This window comes from Vigna angularis, chromosome 3, assembly GCF_016808095.1.
Source record: "Vigna angularis cultivar LongXiaoDou No.4 chromosome 3, ASM1680809v1, whole genome shotgun sequence".
Taxonomy (NCBI): domain Eukaryota; kingdom Viridiplantae; phylum Streptophyta; class Magnoliopsida; order Fabales; family Fabaceae; genus Vigna; species Vigna angularis.
This window is the reverse complement of record NC_068972.1, coordinates 2,995,358-3,014,893: the sequence shown is the minus strand read 5'-3', so window position 1 is coordinate 3,014,893 and position 19,536 is coordinate 2,995,358. Positions and strand designations below refer to the sequence as shown.

The following is a 19,536-nucleotide window of genomic DNA, read 5'->3' as shown; positions in this document are numbered from 1 at the left end:
AAGAGTATTGTAAAAATAGATTAATCAACAATCCAATCAAAATATTAAATCAACGAGTTAATAATAATACTAATAAGCTAACATTTGAACAACATAAATAATCATTTATTGATATATAGCAGTATTTCTTATAATATAATGTAAGGAAGTTTCTTATACATTTTTTTCTTGTTCAAGATGATGATATTTTAATTTTCTTTTTTCTTTTTTTGAACTTTGGTTATTTCTCTGCAAATGCAAAATTTGTTTTAAAAGAATTTAGTGCGTATTCATCTTTTACCTTTAATATTTAACACAATAATTATCAATATCATTATATAATAAGATACACGATTTGGTAATTTTAATTAGATAAACTTTTCAATAAATAAAAATAACTTATTTAATGAAATAAATAATTAAATATTTTTTTAAAAATAACTATATATTTTAAAAATAAATAAATTTTCAATACTACTCTTAAAATACTACACACACACACACACACACGTATATATATATATATATATATAGGAAAATACATGTACTATAACAAATAATAATAGAAATATTTTTGTAATTGTATTTTTACTTTTACTCGATCATTAATTAAGTTATACATTTAATATCAAGTAAAATAAAGAAGTCAGAATAATAATGTAATACCTTAAAAAAAGAAAAGTTCTCAAAAAAAAAACACTAATAGCTCTGAGGAATTTTGTGTAAGGTTAAAATTTTGAAGAGAGGTGGTGGGAGCGTGATGATGGACGGAGGTTGAGAGATAGAAGGAGATGCAGAAAAAAAATTAAGGAATTTTATAAATATGAAAAATAGATATATAAAAACAAAATAGTTTATAAATTTAAATATAAACTATTTAAATGTGCTGTGGGCGATCCACTGTGAAGACAAAGTATTGAGCTTTGCAGAAGCCATGGCCATGGAAGTTAATAGTGAAAAAATTGATTGTTGCAAAGTCCAGTGAAGATTGTGCTGTGATGTGATCTGAAGGTTTTACAGGGAAAGAGAAAACCGTCAAAAAGAAATATGAAGTGTTTGGTTTGATTCGGTTTGGTTTTCTTGGTCACTCCGCGGCAACCCAGTTTTTTATTTTCTCGGTTTATCTTTTTCAAACACAAAAGTCTTTTTCCATGCTTTGTTTGAATATCAAAATATTTTATTTAATTATGGAAGCATGTATAAAACTGTTTTTATTGATTCATATGCGGAAAACATTTATTATTTTTAAAATTTATTTAATTTTAAAAAATGTTAAATTTTTTTAAAACAAATTAAATAAAAAACAGTTAAATTTAAGAAAACTGTTATTTGAAAGAAAAATTTAGAAAGAAAGGAAAACGCATAATTAAAGGATAAAATTAAAAAAAAAATACATACAAAAAGAAAAATCCTCCTTTTATATAATTGTATACTTATTTTAGTTTATAAAGATAAAGATATTGCCTTTTGAAAGAAATTAAAAAAAAATTATAAATATTGAATATTATAGCACATGCATATTTTAAATTTATGAAGATAAAGATGTTGGAATTAAAACATATAAAGATTGAAACAGTTTGATAGATGCATAATTTAATTTATAAGGATAAAGATTCTGGAATTAAAAGAAATAAAAAAAATATTAAGATTGAAATATTATATAATAGATACATATTTTTAATTCATGAAGATAAATGTATTTAGATTAAAAGAAATAAAAAAAAATGAAGATTGAAATATTTAATGTAGTAGTTTTTCAAGAATGTTAAAATCTAAATTAAATATAAAGATAAAAAATATATTAAAAATGTTGTGTTGATTGGATTATTTAAAAATATTCGTTTAAAGGTGTAACATTTCGATTTTTTGGATGTCTCGATTGTGAGGAAAAAATGTAAAATTTTAAAAAACATAATATCATTGCGAAAATCAATTTATATAATTCCGAAATTAATAGAATCAAAACGAAATAAAACAAACCCAAGTCGTCTTCTCACTTTCGCGTCTCTATCATGCATCTGAACATCTGTAAAATCTCCTGCTCCCGTATAACCAAATGTCATACGATCATTGCAAAATACACACAACCAGAACACAAACAAATATGGGTAAGCTACCATAGCACAACCAATAATAATAAAACATATACATAGTAAACAAGCACAACTTAATAACCAATCCATCATCTACCGCACTATCCTACTAACAGAAAAATTCATACACCTGATCATTATCAACATTATCGTTAACTATATCATGACTATGTCATCAACGTCATCCTTATCAACATCGTCTCCAAACACATTGTCATTACAAATCATCAACTATACACTCAAGTACATCTCAACACTCATTCGTTCCAACATCAATCAAAATTCATCATATACCTAAGTACAACAATCATTCTCATTCTCTATCCATTCATCATTATCCTATCCAAAGTCTTATTGAAAAATACAATATACTCAATGAATTTCACTTAACCAATAAATGACAAATAATAAATAAATAAACATAATTCAATATCAATACAAAATAATAAATCATTTATTACTTTAATCAATCATTAAAATAAAATTCCCAATTAATTTAAATCTCATTAACTTCTTTTTTGAATCAAATTAATTTGTCTTTTTAATTGTAATTTAAATTAATTTGATTGTCAATTAATTACTAAATAAATAATAATAATTTTCTTCTCAAAATTATAATAATAATTATTATATATTAATGATTTCATCTCTCTCTTTATAATTTATTTTCATTAATTATGTCAATAATTAATTAATTCTATTTCCTATTTTAATTCCTCGTGTCTTATTCTTATTATTATTTTTAGGTCTCTTTTTCAGATCTTTACAACCAAAATCCCCAGGCCCAAAACAACAATATAATTCAAAACACAACTCATCCCGATTAAACTCTTATTATTCTTATTTGTTTTAATTATTTTAACTAAGCTTGTTCCATTATTTCTTTTCCTGCAAAGCAAGGCCCCAATTGAAAGGGCAACCTGACCCAAAACCGTCGTTGCCACTGCCAAAGTCCATGAAGGACTCCAAGGCCAACCATCATCGGCTGCTCCACCTGCGCCACCACCAGGAGCCACCACACCGAACAAACGAACAAAACACCCTCCAACGTGAAACCCAGAAACCCAAAACGTGAAAACAGAACCACCCCCAAATAAAAAATGAAAACTCCACCATCGCTAAACTCAAAAACAGAACAAGATCATAAACTCAATTTCAGCAAACCCTAATCCCAAAATCAGATAACAACAGAACCCTAAAACGCAAGAATCAAGAATTCCCAGCCACGACTCATCGTTGACACTATCGTTGCCGGAAAACTCAGCCCTTCACCCTCATCGTCGTCGGAGGTCGCTCGCGACGCGTTGCCGTCGTCTTCTAACATCGTCACGACGTCGTTTGCACTCAGATGCGATCAAGACTAAACCCGCATCCACAATCAAAGGAGGAAGCTTCCGCAACGGCCACCACTCCGTGGATGCTCACGCTCAGAGGTCTTCACACCTCCATAAGCCGCCACTGCATCATCTTTTTGAGAGAGACTCGAACTCTCGACCTCGGGATCACTCAGAAGCTATGAGACCTACGCGCTAGCCAACTGCGCCACCACCCCAGTGAGAAATCGCAGGAATCAGAAAATAAGATGGAAAGAAAGGTTCCCTGTTTTGATTCGAGCCCTTAATCGAGAAGAGAAAGGAAAAGGAATTTTCCGTGCGTGTCGCAAGACTCCCATTCCTGGAGTTCTTGGTTCGAGAAGAAGAAAAGTGCTAACCTAGCTACCTTTTCGTGCAAATCAAAGAGAAAGGAAATGAAGCATCCCCGCGAGCTTCACCAGGCAGCCCAAAGCTGGGCCTTTGAGAGAAGAAATGTCCAAACAAAATTGGAAAAAGGTTTTGCTTTTGAAGAAAATGCCCAAGGTTCTGGAATTAAAATTCCAATTTAGGGAAAATAATCAGTGATTGATTAGGAATTTAATCACGGTTTAGAAAATGACAATTAACATAAGAACCCTAATTCCCTAATTATAATCAGAAGGAAATTCCAATTCTTAATTATAATGAAATAAAAACCTAAATTCTTAATTTATGTCTCATTACCATTAGAAAGAAATCATAACCCTAATTTGCTTAATTAAATGTCAATCTTAAATGTTACTGATATGCCTTCTTATTAAAATGTTCTGCCTTCTTAAAATGTTGTCTTCTCCGAAAAAAAAAAAATTATAAAGAAAAAGGAAACATAATGAATCATCCTATAGGACAAACATCACACAATAGCATTTAAAATTAACAATCTACAAATATCAACAATTTAATTAAGATAGCTTCCCATACCTTAGCCAATTAGAGCTTTAATGGTAAAGATCAATCAACAATAAGTCTTGGTGCTTCTGCTATTTCTTTTAAAAGAAAATATTTCTCTTCTTTAAATAAATTTTATGTCTTACGATGTTTTTGTATTTATCTCAAACTTTTATGTAAACATACTTTCTTTTCATTTGTCCTTTAATAAACCTTCTTTTATTTTATTTTATTTTTAATTAAATTCTATTATACGGTAACTGCCTAGACAGTACTTCTCTAAAATCTGAATAAGTTCTTTCTAAACCTATATTCTAAACTTTTATTTTTCATTTTATTTAATTTCAATTGTAAGCCTTTACTTCCTATATCTCTATTTATAATATTTGCACCTCAATTACAAAAATTGAAAGGACATTCTTGCCCTTAAGAAAATATAAATAAAATCAAACAAAAGTTTCACATGAATCTTTCTTTAGGATTTTAACTCAAATCAATTCAATTCCAAACAATCATCTCTACCAATAAACACATCACATTAAAAATATAACACATCACAAATTTACAATCATATAATAACATGTGTTACACTTATATCAACAAAATATATAAATAACAGAACTTTATGTTTTACTGACTTACACACCAACTTAGATACACTTGTGAACTCAAACAGATTTTAATAAAGCATACTCAAATCTTATTCATAAACTCTATATTTTTCTCGGGTATATATATATAATATAATATAATATTATTCATACAAATAAAGAAAGTATAAAAAACATAATATTATATACATTTTAATGTGATAAAATTGTCAGTAGGAAAACACATCTATTTCTATCACAAATAATAATAGTAATGTTAGGTTTTCATACTTCATACAAAAAGTTCACTCAAATGTTAATGTTTATGACGTTTTTGGTGTTATATGTAATGTTGCTAAGTTTAGTATTTACCCTATTTTTTATAAATATTTAAAGTATTTTGTACAATTTAAAACATAATTATTTTTCTTAAACAATATTGTTTATACAAAACTATGTCATCTGCTGCAGCAATACCGTTGATTAAACAAAGTTTTCATAACTTTAATGAATGTAAACAACTTTTGTTAAGGATACTTTAGTGTGTGTTTTGACGGATGTGATAAAAAATGTTAGGAATAATTTTTTTAAAAGTATAACAAATAAAAGAAAACTGAATAGGGACTAAAGTACAAAAACAGGTAAAAGAAAAAAAATATAGTAAAGCCTATAAATGCAAATATTATTTTGCAAAGAGACATCGGATGTTTTCTTATAACGTCATAGAAAAACCACTAGAGCTCAGAAACCCACCAAAACCAGAGAGACACGATGAATTGAAGGGCAGTGAGCACATCACCACCCTCACTCTCACTCTCACACTCAACCCCCTTCAACGCCTTCTCTCAATTCACACAACAAATTACCCTTTTCAGTTTTCTTCTTTCATTCTCTCCCTCTCTGCTAAACACCGTCATGTCTCAGAACAAGAATGTTTCTTTGGAGCGAAGTGCTCCACAACAACCTCGTCCTTCCAATGTATACGTGGGAGTTGGAGGTTCAGACAGCCTCTGCATAAGCCCCAAGCGAGATCACAAGTCTGAAAACTACGAGGACCTTCAATTAGAGTTCAACCCTCTTGTGTTTAGCTCTTTGGAGCAGTATTTGCCTCCCCACATGCTCAACCTCACACGCGAGGTTAAGGTTCAGTACATGAGGAACATTTTGCTTCGATATTTGCCCGAGAGTGAGCGCATTCGGGTGGGTGCCACTACAATTTTGGACTTTTGTGCTTTCAATTTTTTTGCTGACTTCACTGTGTTTGAAAAATGATGGTGGGCTGAAGGGCCCAGATGGGTGTTGGAGTTTGGAAGCGCTGAATTTTTTCGTTTCTTGAATTAAAATTTCATTTTGATGTTGCCCTTGGTCAATAGGGTCTTTTTTGCATTCTCGATTGGTTTGGGAAAATTTTGATGGGAATTGGGAAAAATAGATATTTGAATTGTGTTACATATTGTCTTTCCTGATTGGCAGCACACAATTTGGATGATTCTATATTTTGATTGCTCAATGCGGGTGCATGTTGTGAAGATGACGATGTTTGTTTAACAAGTTGGTCTTTCATCAAAGATGTGGTTCCTAATCATTTATGTTTATAGTCTTGTCTTCTTAGTTCTTAGGAAAAATGCCAATCTTTTCTTTCATTGGCATTCTCTTTTGTCCGTCGGAAGTACTTGCCTGTGCCTATTTTGAAAAATGATACATCTGCTGTGTAATTAGCGGGTTTTCTCTGTAAGCTTATCATTCTCAAGTGTAGAATTCTACATGATAGGGATTTCTGTCTGCAATTGTCTTAGAAAATTTATTGACTTACCATTTCTGTTAAAATACTTGTTAACCTAAATAGGTGAGATAAATGAGACCAATTCTTAGTATGATAATGAAGATGTTTTTGTTTTATTTTATTTTTTCCTGTTATATTTTGTTTTTGGCTTGGTTTTGTTGTTCACTCTTGAGTTTTTGAGTTTGGTATTCTATCTTGGATTGAACAGATTCAAAAGCACAAGGAATACAGGCAAAAGATCATGTTGAACTATCCAGTAAGTTTTCTATTCAATGTCAAAATGGTGGTTTTGTTCGTTTGCGAATTGAAAATTTAGATGGTTTCATTTTATGATTCTCTTGGAAATTGTGGGAGATGCTGTTGATGGGATAATTTTTCTTAGACTTAGGGTGACACTTTAGTTGATACCTATTATCTGAGAGAATTTGGAATCTGCATGTGTTCTTGCTGTTAACGACATTTGAACTTGGACCCTTGTGGACGTGAATTTCAATCAGAGCCAGAGAGACCTGAAATGCCAGTAAAAAAGCACTTGTTAACATTTGAATTTTGTGAAACAAGAACAGTCATCCTGTCTCCTTTTTGTATGTTCTGATCATGCTCAATCTCACTGGTTATTCACTTTTGATTGTAGCCTCTGCACAGGGAGATATATAGTATGGATGCTGAGAAATTTTTCACACCATCATTTCTCAGAGCAATTAAAGAAAATACAGAAGAGAGTTTTAGAAGTATAATGGCAGAACCGTGTAAAGGAATTTATACTTTTGAAATGCTTCAACCACGATTCTGTGAAATGCTAGTATCTGAGGTATTACAATTTTTTGCTTTGCTTTTCATGCATATATAATTTTATCCGTTCTCTATCAATGTATGTTCTTATCAAGTTCTGATTATTTAGGTGGATCATTTTGAAAGATGGGTCCATGCTACCAAGTTCAGAATCATGCGACCTAATATAATGAATCAATATGGTGCCGTACTTGATGATTTTGGCTTGGAAGCCATGCTTGACAGATTGATGAGTGATTTCATACGTCCTATGTCCCGAGGTTATTTTTTATTTTTCTTAATGAGAATGGATTACTCAAGTATGACTGAGATGAAGGAACTACTATAACTAATGTTGACTAACTTTGCAATTTGATATTTTTCTTTTGTAGTTTTCTACTCTGAAATTGGTGGATCCTCACTGGACTCTCATCATGGGTTTGTTGTTGAATATGGAATCAATAGGGATGTGGAACTTGGTAGGTTCTCAAATTTAGGTCGCTGCTTTGTCCATATGGTATTGTCTGGGACCTGTAATAGATGTTTTGAACCTAAATGGAGTTTAATGTTTCAAGCAAATCTATTTATAGTTTTATGTTAATATACTTGAAAATTTTCTTTATGGTATACACATTACCTTTCATCTTGCTGATTTTTATTCTTTTATTTGGCCATACAAAAAGGATAAGAAAGAAAAACATGGATTAGATTTCAGATTGTTTGAAATACCGAGATATTCAGGTTTTATATTTTTCAGCCGCAATGCCATATATGCCCGTTTTGTATTCTTTTTCTGTGTAGTAGGGTGCCTTATCTTTCCCCTAAAGATATTTGGGACGAATGATTTTGGAGGGTAAACTTTTCATTACGTGTATAGATTCGCTAATTCAACAGTTTTTCAGAATGGAAGGTAAAATGATAGTTTATCATGAGATTCCAGTCAACCCTTGTTCATTTCAATAAATACGTTGTGACTGTCAATTCAAAATGAAAACTTCAACCCCCCTCCCTCCTTATTTCCCTCCCAAATCTTCCTTCTAAAATAACTGAAGTTTGCTATAGTTTATTATGGAGATGCAGTTAATTCAAGTTCACTCTAACTATGATTGATACCTTTGTCATTGAGGCTTATATCGTGTTAAATTTAAATGTACCTATTCTTTTACTATAAAATTATCTCTTGTTGCGTTACTCGTTAATCCATCCCAAACCATGACTATTAGATACTTTCTCTCATGAATTCAATTCTATGCTAGATCTTTCTCCTCTTATATTGCCTACTTTAGATGCTTCCATGTTTTGTATAGTATACAAGTGTATCTTGCATGCTTTGTGTTGCCTGTTCCCAACAAATTAGCTTTATGTGATTTTGATGAAATCTAAAGTGAAAATTGTTTTCCAGGCTTCCATGTCGACGATTCAGAAGTCTCCTTAAATATTTGCTTGGGGGACAAATTTTCTGGTGGAGAACTGTTCTTCCGGGGTGTTCGATGTGATGAACATGTAAATTCAGATATCCAACCAGTGGTATGCTTACTACCTTACTCTTATTTAAGCTGAATAATTTATATTTAACTTCATTGATCTCCAGCATGTATCTGATTTCTGTTTTAAACTTTATAGAGGTATTACCCACCAGTTCATTATTCATACCCTTCCACTATTCTGGATGGTTCCGTATCCCTGGTTCCTTAATATAACAACATACTTCTAATGTGAGACTCCAGTCTCATACCCAGCAATTTATTTCCACAGTGCATTAATTGAAAAACACTAAATTTCTGAGTTGTACGTTTCATATCGTTCATCCTGAAATTGAATAACATTATGGCAATATTAGAACATGATATTGACCAAAAGTTGTGACATTAGTTACAAGTATACAAATTTCCTATGAACATCTTTACTTTGTTAAATATATAACACCAAACATATGTATGTAGGAGAACTTCGATTACTACCATGTTCCAGGACATGCAATTCTTCATCCAGGTCGTCATCGGCATGGTGCTAGACCTACAACATCTGGGAATCGGATAAACTTAATTCTCTGGTGTAGAAGGTATTTGCATCTTTTCATTCTCTGGTGTAGATGGAAATTAACACAGCACACCCCTTGTTTCACTGAGGCAGCAAATTTTTCACACACTTCCCCATGTGACTTTAGATTGGAAATTTTTTAAGCATAGTTCTGGTCAACTTCATATGCATGAACCTTCATGCTATCATGCAGTTCGGCTTTTAGAGAGTTGAAGAAATATCGGAGAGATTTCTCTAGCTGGTGTGAAGAATGCAAACGAAAGAAGAAGGAGAAAGAGCGCTTGCTAGTTATGGCCACCCAACAGGTAACACTGATTGACAATAACCACCTTTGAGATTGAAGGGTCATATAAGATTAATGTTATTGTTGATGTTGCAATTCTGTTTCTTCACCTTGCAGGAATTAATGAAGAGGGAAATGCAATCGGCCTCGTGAAGTTGCACATGCAAATCATATTGTATAGTTGATTCTCACCTCTGAGCTTCTTTACTGTCTCTAAGTTATGGATTATCTGTAACGAAATGAAATGTACTTCATGTTGAAAGTAATAGGCATCCATTTCATAGGGTTACATGAACCAAAGAGGAAAATAGTTATAGTTTAATAGGAGAGAGGTTCATTTCAAGAGCTCACTGTTTCTTATAAAAGGAGCCCAATTTATACAATGAAATTTCCGAGAGTGAAACTTTTTCCAATTGAATTCTTTTATCAGTTTTTACAAAGACTTCTCGAAGGTTTACAACCTTTGCTTTTGCTTATGTCATTGTGTTACTTGCAAAGGTTTCGTGAGGTTGTGAAGGCTTGACAATGATTTCAAGCCATTAGAGTTACATTACTTTTCTAATTTAAATAATGAACATGGTAATTTTAAATATATTGGTCACCATAATAAATTATTTTATTATGATTTCGTATGTAATTTTATTTAATAATTTTACTATTTTAATAATAAATATTATTATACATCAAGTAGAGTGAAATATTTGTTACTTTTAATATTGAGAAAACATATAATAAATACTAAGAATAGATATTTAATATAAAATTATATAATCTTACTATTCAATTACACTTTCAATTAATATTTAAACCTAATAATAATAATAATAAATAATGATAATAATAATATATGTTTTCACTAAATTTTAAAAGTTTATTATAATGTTAAAGAATAGATGAATAAACTCCAAAAAAAAATTATGAAAGAATCAAAGTTTTGGAATCCACTTTTAGAATTCCTTAAAAGAGCGTAACAAAACCATAATAAAAATTTATTAATGAAAATTTTAAATATAATTTATCTTAATATGATAAAATCATTAGACAATTCTATAAAATAAAGATTTAATATTAAGAAAATGTAAAACATGGTAAAAATATAAGAATACAACACAAATTTAATATTAGTAAAAAATGATATTTGTCACCATAAAAATAAATAAAATAATAAAATAAAATTGTTTAAGAAGCAAATATTTTATTGTCACACATTTGCAAAATTTTGATTATTTATTTAATCCTTTATATTGCATTATATATTATTAATGTGTCATACATTACATTAATTTTTGTTTTTAGTTTTTTAAAATTGAAAAAATTATGTATGATGTGGTTCATAGGAATTAAAAAAAAATCATTGAAAGATATAATATACTTTTTAAGAAAATTAATATATATTTTTTAAAATATATGTATACAAATAAATATTATCCTTTGTCCAAAATAAATATTATCCTTTGTCCATAATAAATATTTAAAAAATTGCAAACACGGACAAATAGTGTCTATTCGATAGTATATATAAAAATTTCACTTTTTCGTTTTCACATTTTATTTTCCAATTTTATTCTTTAAATAAATTTTTTACAGTCAAATAAATATTTTACCAATTTTATCTTTTAAATGACAATTTTTTAAAATTTAAACTACTTATAAAATAAAAACACTATAATAAAATTATAAAGATTATTTATATATTAAATTTATAATTATGATAATAATAATAATAATAAATTTATTATTTTTTACTATCTTAAAAATGTGAAAACATATGCATGTATATGTTTTCACTAGTATGTATCAATATCTATATCCATCTTTCTATATTTATAAAGGAAATTTCCCTTTTTGGTGACCATACTTATTTTTTAATTATTTTATTTAATATTTTTTTATAAATTTAAATAATTATTTTACCAACTTTACTATTTAAGCTTTGGTTTCTTGAAATTTTAATTTTTTTTATTTGATACTTTTTAAACTTAACATTTTTTAATTGAAAAATTACCTACAAAATAAATAAAAACTATTTATAATAAAATTATAAATAATATTAATATTAAATTTTATAGATTTAATAATAACATTAACAATAATTTTATTATTTTGATTATCATAAAATAAAAAAAAGTAGACACAATTACACGTAAGATGTGACCATATATAAAGAAAATACACCTACTTAATGTTTTTTGTTTTCTTTTTTTAATTTTACGCTTTTAATTACTATTTTCTAAATTTAAATAATTATTCATAATAAAAAAATTATTTTTAGTTTTATCATTTTAGTAACTACTTTTTAAATTCAAATAATTACTCATTATAAAAAAATAATTTACTCTTTTATTATTTTAGTAAGTATTTTGTCAAATTTGAATAACTATTCATAATATTATTTACACAATATTATTTATAATATCTTTTATTTCAATAACTAAAATTTATTTTATCTATTGTTATATTTATAATTATAGGTCTATAATTATATATATATATATATATATATATATATATATATATATATATATATATATATATATATATATATATATAGGTATTTCTTATATACCAATAAAAAGATAAACATATTCAGAACAAAAAGACAATCCAAATAGGTGGATTGTATATAGAAAATAACAAAAAAAATTAAATTAAAAAGTACAAGTCATTGTCTTCTACAAGTCATATATATACATATGCATCACCCGTTTCCATGATTTTCTCACTGAAAACAGCGTGATGTCGCAGAACCAGCACAGTGTCCCACAGCAACCTCGACCCTCCGGTGGACATGTGACAGCAAGAGTGGTAAATTTGAATTCCGATAGGCTCTGCGTAAGCCCCAAGCGAGATCACAAGTCTGAAAACTATGAGGACCTTCAACTGGATTTCAATCCTCACGTCTTCGGCTCACTGGAGCAGTATTTGCCTCCTCACGTCCTCAACCTGTCACGTGAGGTTAAGGTTCGGTATATGAGGAACATTCTGCTTCGCTATTTCCCCGAGAATGACCGCAATCGGGTGGGTGTCACTGTCACCATAACAATTATAGTGCCCCTACATACGGTGCCCTTTATGTTTTTTCAATCAAAATTTCATTTTTATTTTGCCCTCGATCGAAGGTCTCGTTTGTTTGTGTTGCCTTGTTGGTGCCTGGCCTGCTTTGATGTTTTGTTTCAGAAAGCCTTGTTTTTTTTTTCCTATTTGGAAATCGGGAGAATAGGAATTTAGGTTGTTTCAGAAAGCCTTGTTTAATTTTGCTTCGCTTGATTGTTGGCAAACAATTTAGATGATTCTGTACTTTAGACTGCTGCGATACATGATTTGATGATGGCTATGTCTGTTTAATTAACAAGTTGGTCTTTCTTTCAATTTATGGTTCCAAATCATTCTTGTATTAGTCTTGAATCGATGGTTCTTAGAATAATGCCATTCTTATATTTTATTGGCGTGCTGTCTTGCTTGTTGGAACTGGCAGTACTCCCTTGTGCCTGTTCTGAAAATGATACATCTGCTATGCATGGTAACTGGTTTTACAGAAGCTTAACTTTCTCTAGTCTGGAAGTCTAAATAATATGGATTTCTGTCCGCAGTTGTGTTAGAAGATATCATGACATGTGCTATTTGGTTTCTGGCATTACAAATTTACTAGTTAGCCTAAAAAGGTGATGATAGGTGAGCATGGTATTTGTTTGTTTTGTTTATATCGAGTTATTCTTGGTATGGCAGAGGAGAGGTGTTTCTTTTGTTCTTTCGTGTTATTTTTTTCTCTGGCTTGGTTTTATCGTTCACTCTTTGATTTTTTGTTATTTTATGTTGGATTGAACAGATTCAAAAGCTGAGGGAGTACAGGCTGAAGATCATATTAAATTATCCAGTAAGTTTTCAATGGATATGGAAATGACAGTTTTGCTCATTGGTCAATTGAATATTTTTATGGTTTCCTTTTGTGATTCTTTCTAAAATTGTGGGAGATGGTGCTGATGAAATAATTTATACTACACTTTGAACAGGAGAGATATTTTATTTGGTACTTGTCTGTGAGAATTTTGAATGAGCAGCACATGTTACCATTAGAAATTTCTCCACGAGAACAGTTATACTTTCTCGTTTCTGTATGTAGCATGATTTTCCAATATTGCTCGATCTTACTGGTTATTGACTTTCTTATAGCCACTACATAGGGAGATATATACTATGGATGCTGAGAACTTTTTCACGCCATCATTTCTCAGAGCAATTAAAGAAAACACCGAAGCAAGTTTTAGAAGTATAATGGCTGAACCTAGTACAGGAATTTATACATTTGAAATGCTTCAACCCCAATTTTGTAAAAAACTGATGTCTGAGGTATCACATTTCTTTCTTTTTCATGCTATATAATTTTATCCATTTATGTTACTATTTCATGTTCAAATCAAGTTCTGATTAATTAGGTGGATAGTTTTGAAAGATGGGTTCGTGGTACCAAACTCAGAATCATGCGCCCTAGTACTATGAATAAACATGGTGTTGTTCTTGAAGATTTTGGGCTGGAAACCATGCTTGACAGATTTATGAGTGATATCATACATCCCATATCACGAGGTTTTTTTTGTTTATTTTTCTTAACGAGAATAAATTAGAAAATGATGACTGAGATGAGCAAACTGATATAATGACGTGGATTCACTTTTGCAATTTGAACGTTTTTTTGTAGTTTTCTACAGTGAATTTGGTGGATCCTCGCTGGACTCTCACCACGGTTTTGTTGTTGAATATGGAATCAGTAAAGACCTTGAACTTGGTAGGTTTCTCTAACTTGTTGAATTTGGTCGCTGCTTTGTAGATGCAATCTGTAATATTTTTTTGAACCTAATCGGAGTTTAATGTTTCAAGCATGTCTATATATTTTTTTATGCTATTCTTCTCTAATCATACACATGATGGAATATGCGTTTATTTACCTGGAATCTTATAGATTTTGATTCTTTTATGACTATAACTAAAGGATATGAAGAAAAAGTGCATTAGATTTTTCAGATTGTATCAAATACTGAGATATTTAGTTTTGTTACCTTGTTAGCCTCAATGCCTTATGTTCTTGTTTTGTCTAATAATTTCTATGGTGTGAAGATACCTTATCTTTTTTGGGGGTTGGAGGTGGAGTGGGAGGGTAAAATTTTTGTTACAACTATATATTCTCTAATAATCTGTGAGCCTTTTAAAGTGGAACAAATAAAATGATAGTATATATGAAATTCCATTCATACTTTTCGTTTTAATAAATATTTTAAAATCCTACCCTTCCTAAACAAGCTATCTAAATGACTGAAGTTTAGTTATAGGAAATGATATCAGGGACAATTATTTATGGCAATTTTGTGTAGAAAATAATTGCTGGTTGGTCTATCAGATATGTAAAGTTATTTTCGCTTAGTGGACATTGAATTCTCTCTGTAGGAAACTTTTGTCTCTGGGACAGCAAGTGCATTGCTGTATTTGTGCAATAGGAGACTTTTTGTCTCTGGCAGCAAGTATATTGGTGTAGTGTTCAATGTTGTCTTTTGCTACTTCAATGAAGTGCTATTCTATCAATTTGGTTTGACCTGCTGGATCAAAAAGATGGAATTCTTGTGAGCAGCAGAAAGAAATATCATGGCATGTGTGATATATAGAACTTTTGATTTGAAAGTGAAATTGAAAGGGCTGCAAATGGTGACAAGGATTTGGGGGCCAACAGTATGAAAACCCTGACCTAGCTGTTGTAATAGGAGAGATTGATGGATGGGAAGCATTTGAATTTCTCTCATCAAAAGTTTTTGGCAAGTTGCCTTCACCGGGATCAGTCCTAGCCCACTTTATTTGCCACCTCTTTGGAGGTTACCTTAATTGCAACCTCAAAGGTGGGGGTTAGATTTACATCAACTAGTGGTATGACTAAAAGTAAAATATATAGATGAGGTGGCAAGCTCAACTTAAAAGTTGGTTTTATAGAGTTAAGTTAGGTTAAAATATAAATTTTTAGACAAGTTAATCATTTACTTGAAGAACAATATTTGGGTTATCCTTTAGGGTGGTTTGCATCCTGAAATTAAGTACCGGGTGCAAACTTCTCAACCCAAACAAAAGTTTAAGCAAATGCAGTATGCACAAAGTATAGAGGTAGAAACAACTGCACTTGTATTTGGACCAGGGAGTGCAAGTTGGCATGCGAAAATGGGATCTTCTAGTACAAAAAATGGTTGTATGGTCCTCAAAGTGATATAAGAATAATTATTGTTGTTACTAATGTTGAGGTGACTGCAACGTGGATTGGAAGCCAGAATTGTTTCAGTCCATGGTCAAACTCAAATATCAATCAATCTGACCAAAACAAAAGGAACTTATCATCTGTAGCATTCTTGGGTAGAAGAACAAAGTGCGAACCATAAAATTCAGCAGAGATCAATAGAGGTGTGTGCCACTTAAAATACCAATTATTGATGGAAAAGAAAAAAAAACAAGTGTTTACACTTTATGCATGGATAAAAGTTTCATCCCTTACATCAATTTGCAGAGAAACAATTAAAATTGATTAACTTGGGAGATAGTGAAGCCCTAAATGCAGATGGAGAATTAATTGTTACTGAAGTGGATATAGATAATGTGGAAAAACCAGTTTCCAACTTTCAGCTTTGGAACAAGGCTGATTTTTCCAGCAAGGACAGTTATGGCAGTTATGTGTAGAAAATAATTGTCAGTAGTTATGTATAAAGAGTATATATCTGGTAGTAGGTTGTTTAAACAGGCGTGAATTTTTTGCTGTTTAAGGACAGAGAATACTCAGTATGTTTTTCACTCTAACTGTCAAATGATACTTTGGTTAATCTTGGCTTATCTTTAGTAAATTTAAACGTATCAAGGGTTCAAATTTGGAAATAGTCTCTTTGAATACGACCATCCCATATACTTTGCATGGTAAGGAGTTTTCTGACACCAGATTATTTGTTGAAATCTAAAGAGCAACTTTTTGCAGGTTTACATGTGGATGATGCAGAAGTCTCCTTGAATGTTTGCTTGGGAAAAGAATTTTCTGGCGGGGAAGTGTTCTTCCAGGGTGTTCGATGTGAAGAACATGTACTATCAATAGCCCAGCCAGGGGTTTGTTTACTACCTTATTACTGTCATGATGGGAAATTATATTTATGCTGAACAATTTATCTCTAGTTTCACACCTTGCACTTAAATCCTAACGTACTACTTAATTCTTAAGTGCATTAATGGACAAATTTGTTATAACTTTCCTAGTTATACATTTCATGCCATTCATACCGAAATTCAATAGCATCAGGAAAATATTAGAAACATGATATTGACAAAATAGTATTATTACATTGGTGATAAGTATAGAAATTTCATGCATACGTTTACTTCGTTAAATAAATAACACCAACGTATCTTTGTAGGAGATCTTCAATTATTCCCATGTTCCAGGACACGCAATTCTTCATCCTGGCCGTCAACGGCATGGTGCAAGACCTACAACATCTGGGAACAGGATGAATTTAATCATCTGGTGTAGAAGGTGTGTAATCACTTTTTCTTACTACAAAATATTGACATAGCATGGCCCCTTGTTTCACTGAAGCAGCAAAATTCTCACACTGGTCCCCTTGAAACTTTGGATTGCAATTTGCAAATCATAAGTATAGTTCTTGTCAATTTACATTATGCATGAATCTTCATGTTGCTGTCACAGTTCGGCTTTCAGAGAGTTGAAGAAATATCAGAGAGATTTTCCTAGCTGGTGTGGAGAATGCAAACGCAAGAAGAAGGAGAGAGCCCGGTTATCGCTTATGGTCTCCCAACAGGTAACACTATCTAACAATAGCGCTCTTTGAGATGAAAGGATCAACAAAGATTAATGTTAATGCTTTCATCTTCCATGAAACAAATTCTGTGTCTTCACATTGCAGGAATTACTGAAGAGGGAAATATAATCGGTCTCGTGCACTTGCACATCCAAATCGTGCGTGTATAGTTTGTAGATTCTGGATTTTTGTACGAAATGAAACATTATTTTAGTTGAAAGTTATAGGCATTCGTTTCATAATGTAAATGGATGTTTTTTATTTTCTTTCCTTTTGGTTTTTCGTTTGGGATCTTACCTCTTAACTTTGAAGATTGAAGGAAGCCATTTCTAACCAAGCATCAATGAACAAATTTAACGTTTTATTACTTCGAACAACTCCTATCTGGCATTTCATACATAAACAAAAGGAAAAAAAAAACTTATTTAACAAAAATAATGATACGTTTTGATAAAAAAATTGTATTTTACTAGGAAATTGAATTTTTACCTCTCACTTCTGTTTTTGAAAAACTTGGCAAAAATATCCGTTCATAAAAAGCAAGTATTTGCTAAAAGTTTTATTTTTTTTAAGTTAGTAACCAAAACTTTTTTTAAAAGAAGTATATTTTTACAGTTAATACAAGGAAAATGATTTTTTAAAATTTTGATTTTTTTATGTTCTTGATTATTTCATGGTAACTTTTCTTCCCTTTTAGATTTAACTGTTCAAAGTTCATATTGTAAAAGAATGTTAAAAATGTTTCTATTGGACAACAAATTATTCTGGTTTAACAATCGCCAATTTCTTTTTTTTTTTGGTAATTTAAACTATGAATAAGGTTTAATTACACTTCTTTATATTCAAGAAAAGCAGTAGTAACGGACTGAATGCAATAATTGATTCGTTATTTCTGTTAGAGTTAGTTATTATTATTATTACGATCATGTTTATGGCAATTAGCGTCTTCATTCACTCCTTTATATACAGTTAGATCCTCCAACTCACCACTATAACGCACTCAAAACAATTCTGCAGTGCTTTTTGCTCCTTCGATTTCAGGAAAAATTGCATTTCAATCCTCTCTTTCTTTATCATCTCTTTTTCTGTATTAACTCTCCCTTCTTTCCATTGAAGGTTAACGAGAACGTTGACGTCTATACCTTCCCCTTCTTGTAAAAGTTCTTTCAAAGAAAATGACTTCCGAAGAAGCTGTAAGAAACATACCTTTCCTTACTTGGAAGAGTTCTCCAATGGAAGGACTCCAAGAACCTACCTCAAAGCGTATGTAGAAACTGATGAACAAGTAGACAATATACGTTCAGTGAATATCTTGCATCTCTTACAAGGTTTTTCACTTTCTTCTATAATTTCAATTCGTCGCTTGCAATGTCCAAGAACAACCCACTTGCATCCAAGATTTTTCACTGTGTCATAATAACACGTGTATTTGCTTACTGAAATTAAAGAATTACATGTAAACCTAAAAAGGCGATGACAAGTGAGCACTTCATTTCTTGTTTTGTTAACAGTGAGTTATTATGTATGACAGTGATATGTGTTTCTTCTATTTTTTTAAAATTTTTATTTTGCCTTTGGCTTGGTTTTGTGATTCAATCTTTTAAGCTTTTTTTATTCTGCGCTGGATAAAACAGTTTCGAAGGCGGACACACTACATTGTGAATTATCCAGTAAGTTTTTAACACTCTGAAAACATCACTTTTATTCATTTGTAAATCGCACATTTTCTTGAAGGTTTTATTTTAAGGTTCTTCTCAAAATTGTGAGAGATGAATTGATGGGATAATTTTTTGAACTTGTTAACAGGGCATATGTTATTTGGTACTTATCTATGAATGCACATGTTAACATTAGAATTTTCTGAACTTAGAATCTTCCAACTCTGCTAGATCTTATACTAGTTGTTCACTTTTATTTGCAGCGTCTCA

The 19,536-nt window shown here is 30.7% G+C and overlaps 2 protein-coding genes and 1 long non-coding RNA gene across 5 annotated transcripts; 2 read left to right on the top strand and 1 right to left on the bottom strand.

Moving 5' to 3' along the window:
• Nucleotides 1-215: 215 nt before the first annotated feature.
• On the bottom strand, nucleotides 216-4,396 carry LOC128196032 (uncharacterized). The gene is made up of 3 exons (XR_008248114.1): nucleotides 4,346-4,396; nucleotides 1,960-2,017; nucleotides 216-984 (listed from the first exon to the last, which is right to left on the bottom strand). It is a non-coding gene; the product is annotated as an uncharacterized LOC128196032 (long non-coding RNA).
• Nucleotides 4,397-5,603: 1,207 nt separating this feature from the next.
• On the top strand, nucleotides 5,604-10,192 carry LOC108325013 (2-oxoglutarate and iron-dependent oxygenase domain-containing protein CP2). The gene is made up of 9 exons (XM_017557988.2): nucleotides 5,604-6,102; nucleotides 6,894-6,941; nucleotides 7,320-7,496; nucleotides 7,587-7,737; nucleotides 7,849-7,935; nucleotides 8,859-8,983; nucleotides 9,400-9,518; nucleotides 9,690-9,801; nucleotides 9,897-10,192. Exons 1-9 carry the CDS (start codon nucleotides 5,818-5,820, stop codon nucleotides 9,930-9,932), a joined length of 1,140 nt encoding a protein of 379 aa, XP_017413477.1. The 5' UTR covers nucleotides 5,604-5,817; the 3' UTR covers nucleotides 9,933-10,192.
• A 2,284-nt stretch (nucleotides 10,193-12,476) lies between these two features.
• On the top strand, nucleotides 12,477-17,887 carry LOC108324340 (2-oxoglutarate and iron-dependent oxygenase domain-containing protein CP2). Of its 3 annotated transcripts, none has more exons than XM_017557277.2 (9): nucleotides 12,477-12,797; nucleotides 13,606-13,653; nucleotides 13,950-14,126; nucleotides 14,213-14,363; nucleotides 14,476-14,562; nucleotides 16,774-16,874; nucleotides 17,204-17,322; nucleotides 17,497-17,608; nucleotides 17,714-17,887. In XM_017557277.2, the coding sequence occupies exons 1-9, from the start codon at nucleotides 12,516-12,518 to the stop codon at nucleotides 17,735-17,737; spliced, it is 1,101 nt and encodes a 366-aa protein (XP_017412766.1). In that variant the 5' UTR covers nucleotides 12,477-12,515; the 3' UTR covers nucleotides 17,738-17,887. The 3 variants fall into 3 exon arrangements, with proteins under 3 accessions (XP_017412766.1, XP_052731518.1, XP_017412765.1); XM_017557276.2 differs by having other exon boundaries at nucleotides 12,481-12,797; nucleotides 16,774-16,898; XM_052875558.1 differs by lacking the exon at nucleotides 13,950-14,126 and having other exon boundaries at nucleotides 12,480-12,797; nucleotides 16,774-16,898.
• Nucleotides 17,888-19,536: the final 1,649 nt, after the last annotated feature.

Bases quoted from the DNA above. Each gene is read 5' to 3' on its own strand.
- LOC108325013 (XM_017557988.2), top strand. From the start codon at position 5,818: ATGTCTCAGAACAAGAATGTTTCTTTGGAGCGAAGTGCTCCACAACAA. The intron at 6,103-6,893 runs GTGGGTGCCACT...TGGATTGAACAG, and splicing joins CCGAGAGTGAGCGCATTCGG to ATTCAAAAGCACAAGGAATA. The intron at 9,519-9,689 runs GTATTTGCATCT...GCTATCATGCAG, and splicing joins TTAATTCTCTGGTGTAGAAG to TTCGGCTTTTAGAGAGTTGA.
- LOC108324340 (XM_017557276.2), top strand. From the start codon at position 12,516: ATGTCGCAGAACCAGCACAGTGTCCCACAGCAACCTCGACCCTCCGGT. The intron at 12,798-13,605 runs GTGGGTGTCACT...TGGATTGAACAG, and splicing joins CCGAGAATGACCGCAATCGG to ATTCAAAAGCTGAGGGAGTA. The intron at 14,364-14,475 runs GTTTTTTTTGTT...GTTTTTTTGTAG, and splicing joins CATACATCCCATATCACGAG to TTTTCTACAGTGAATTTGGT.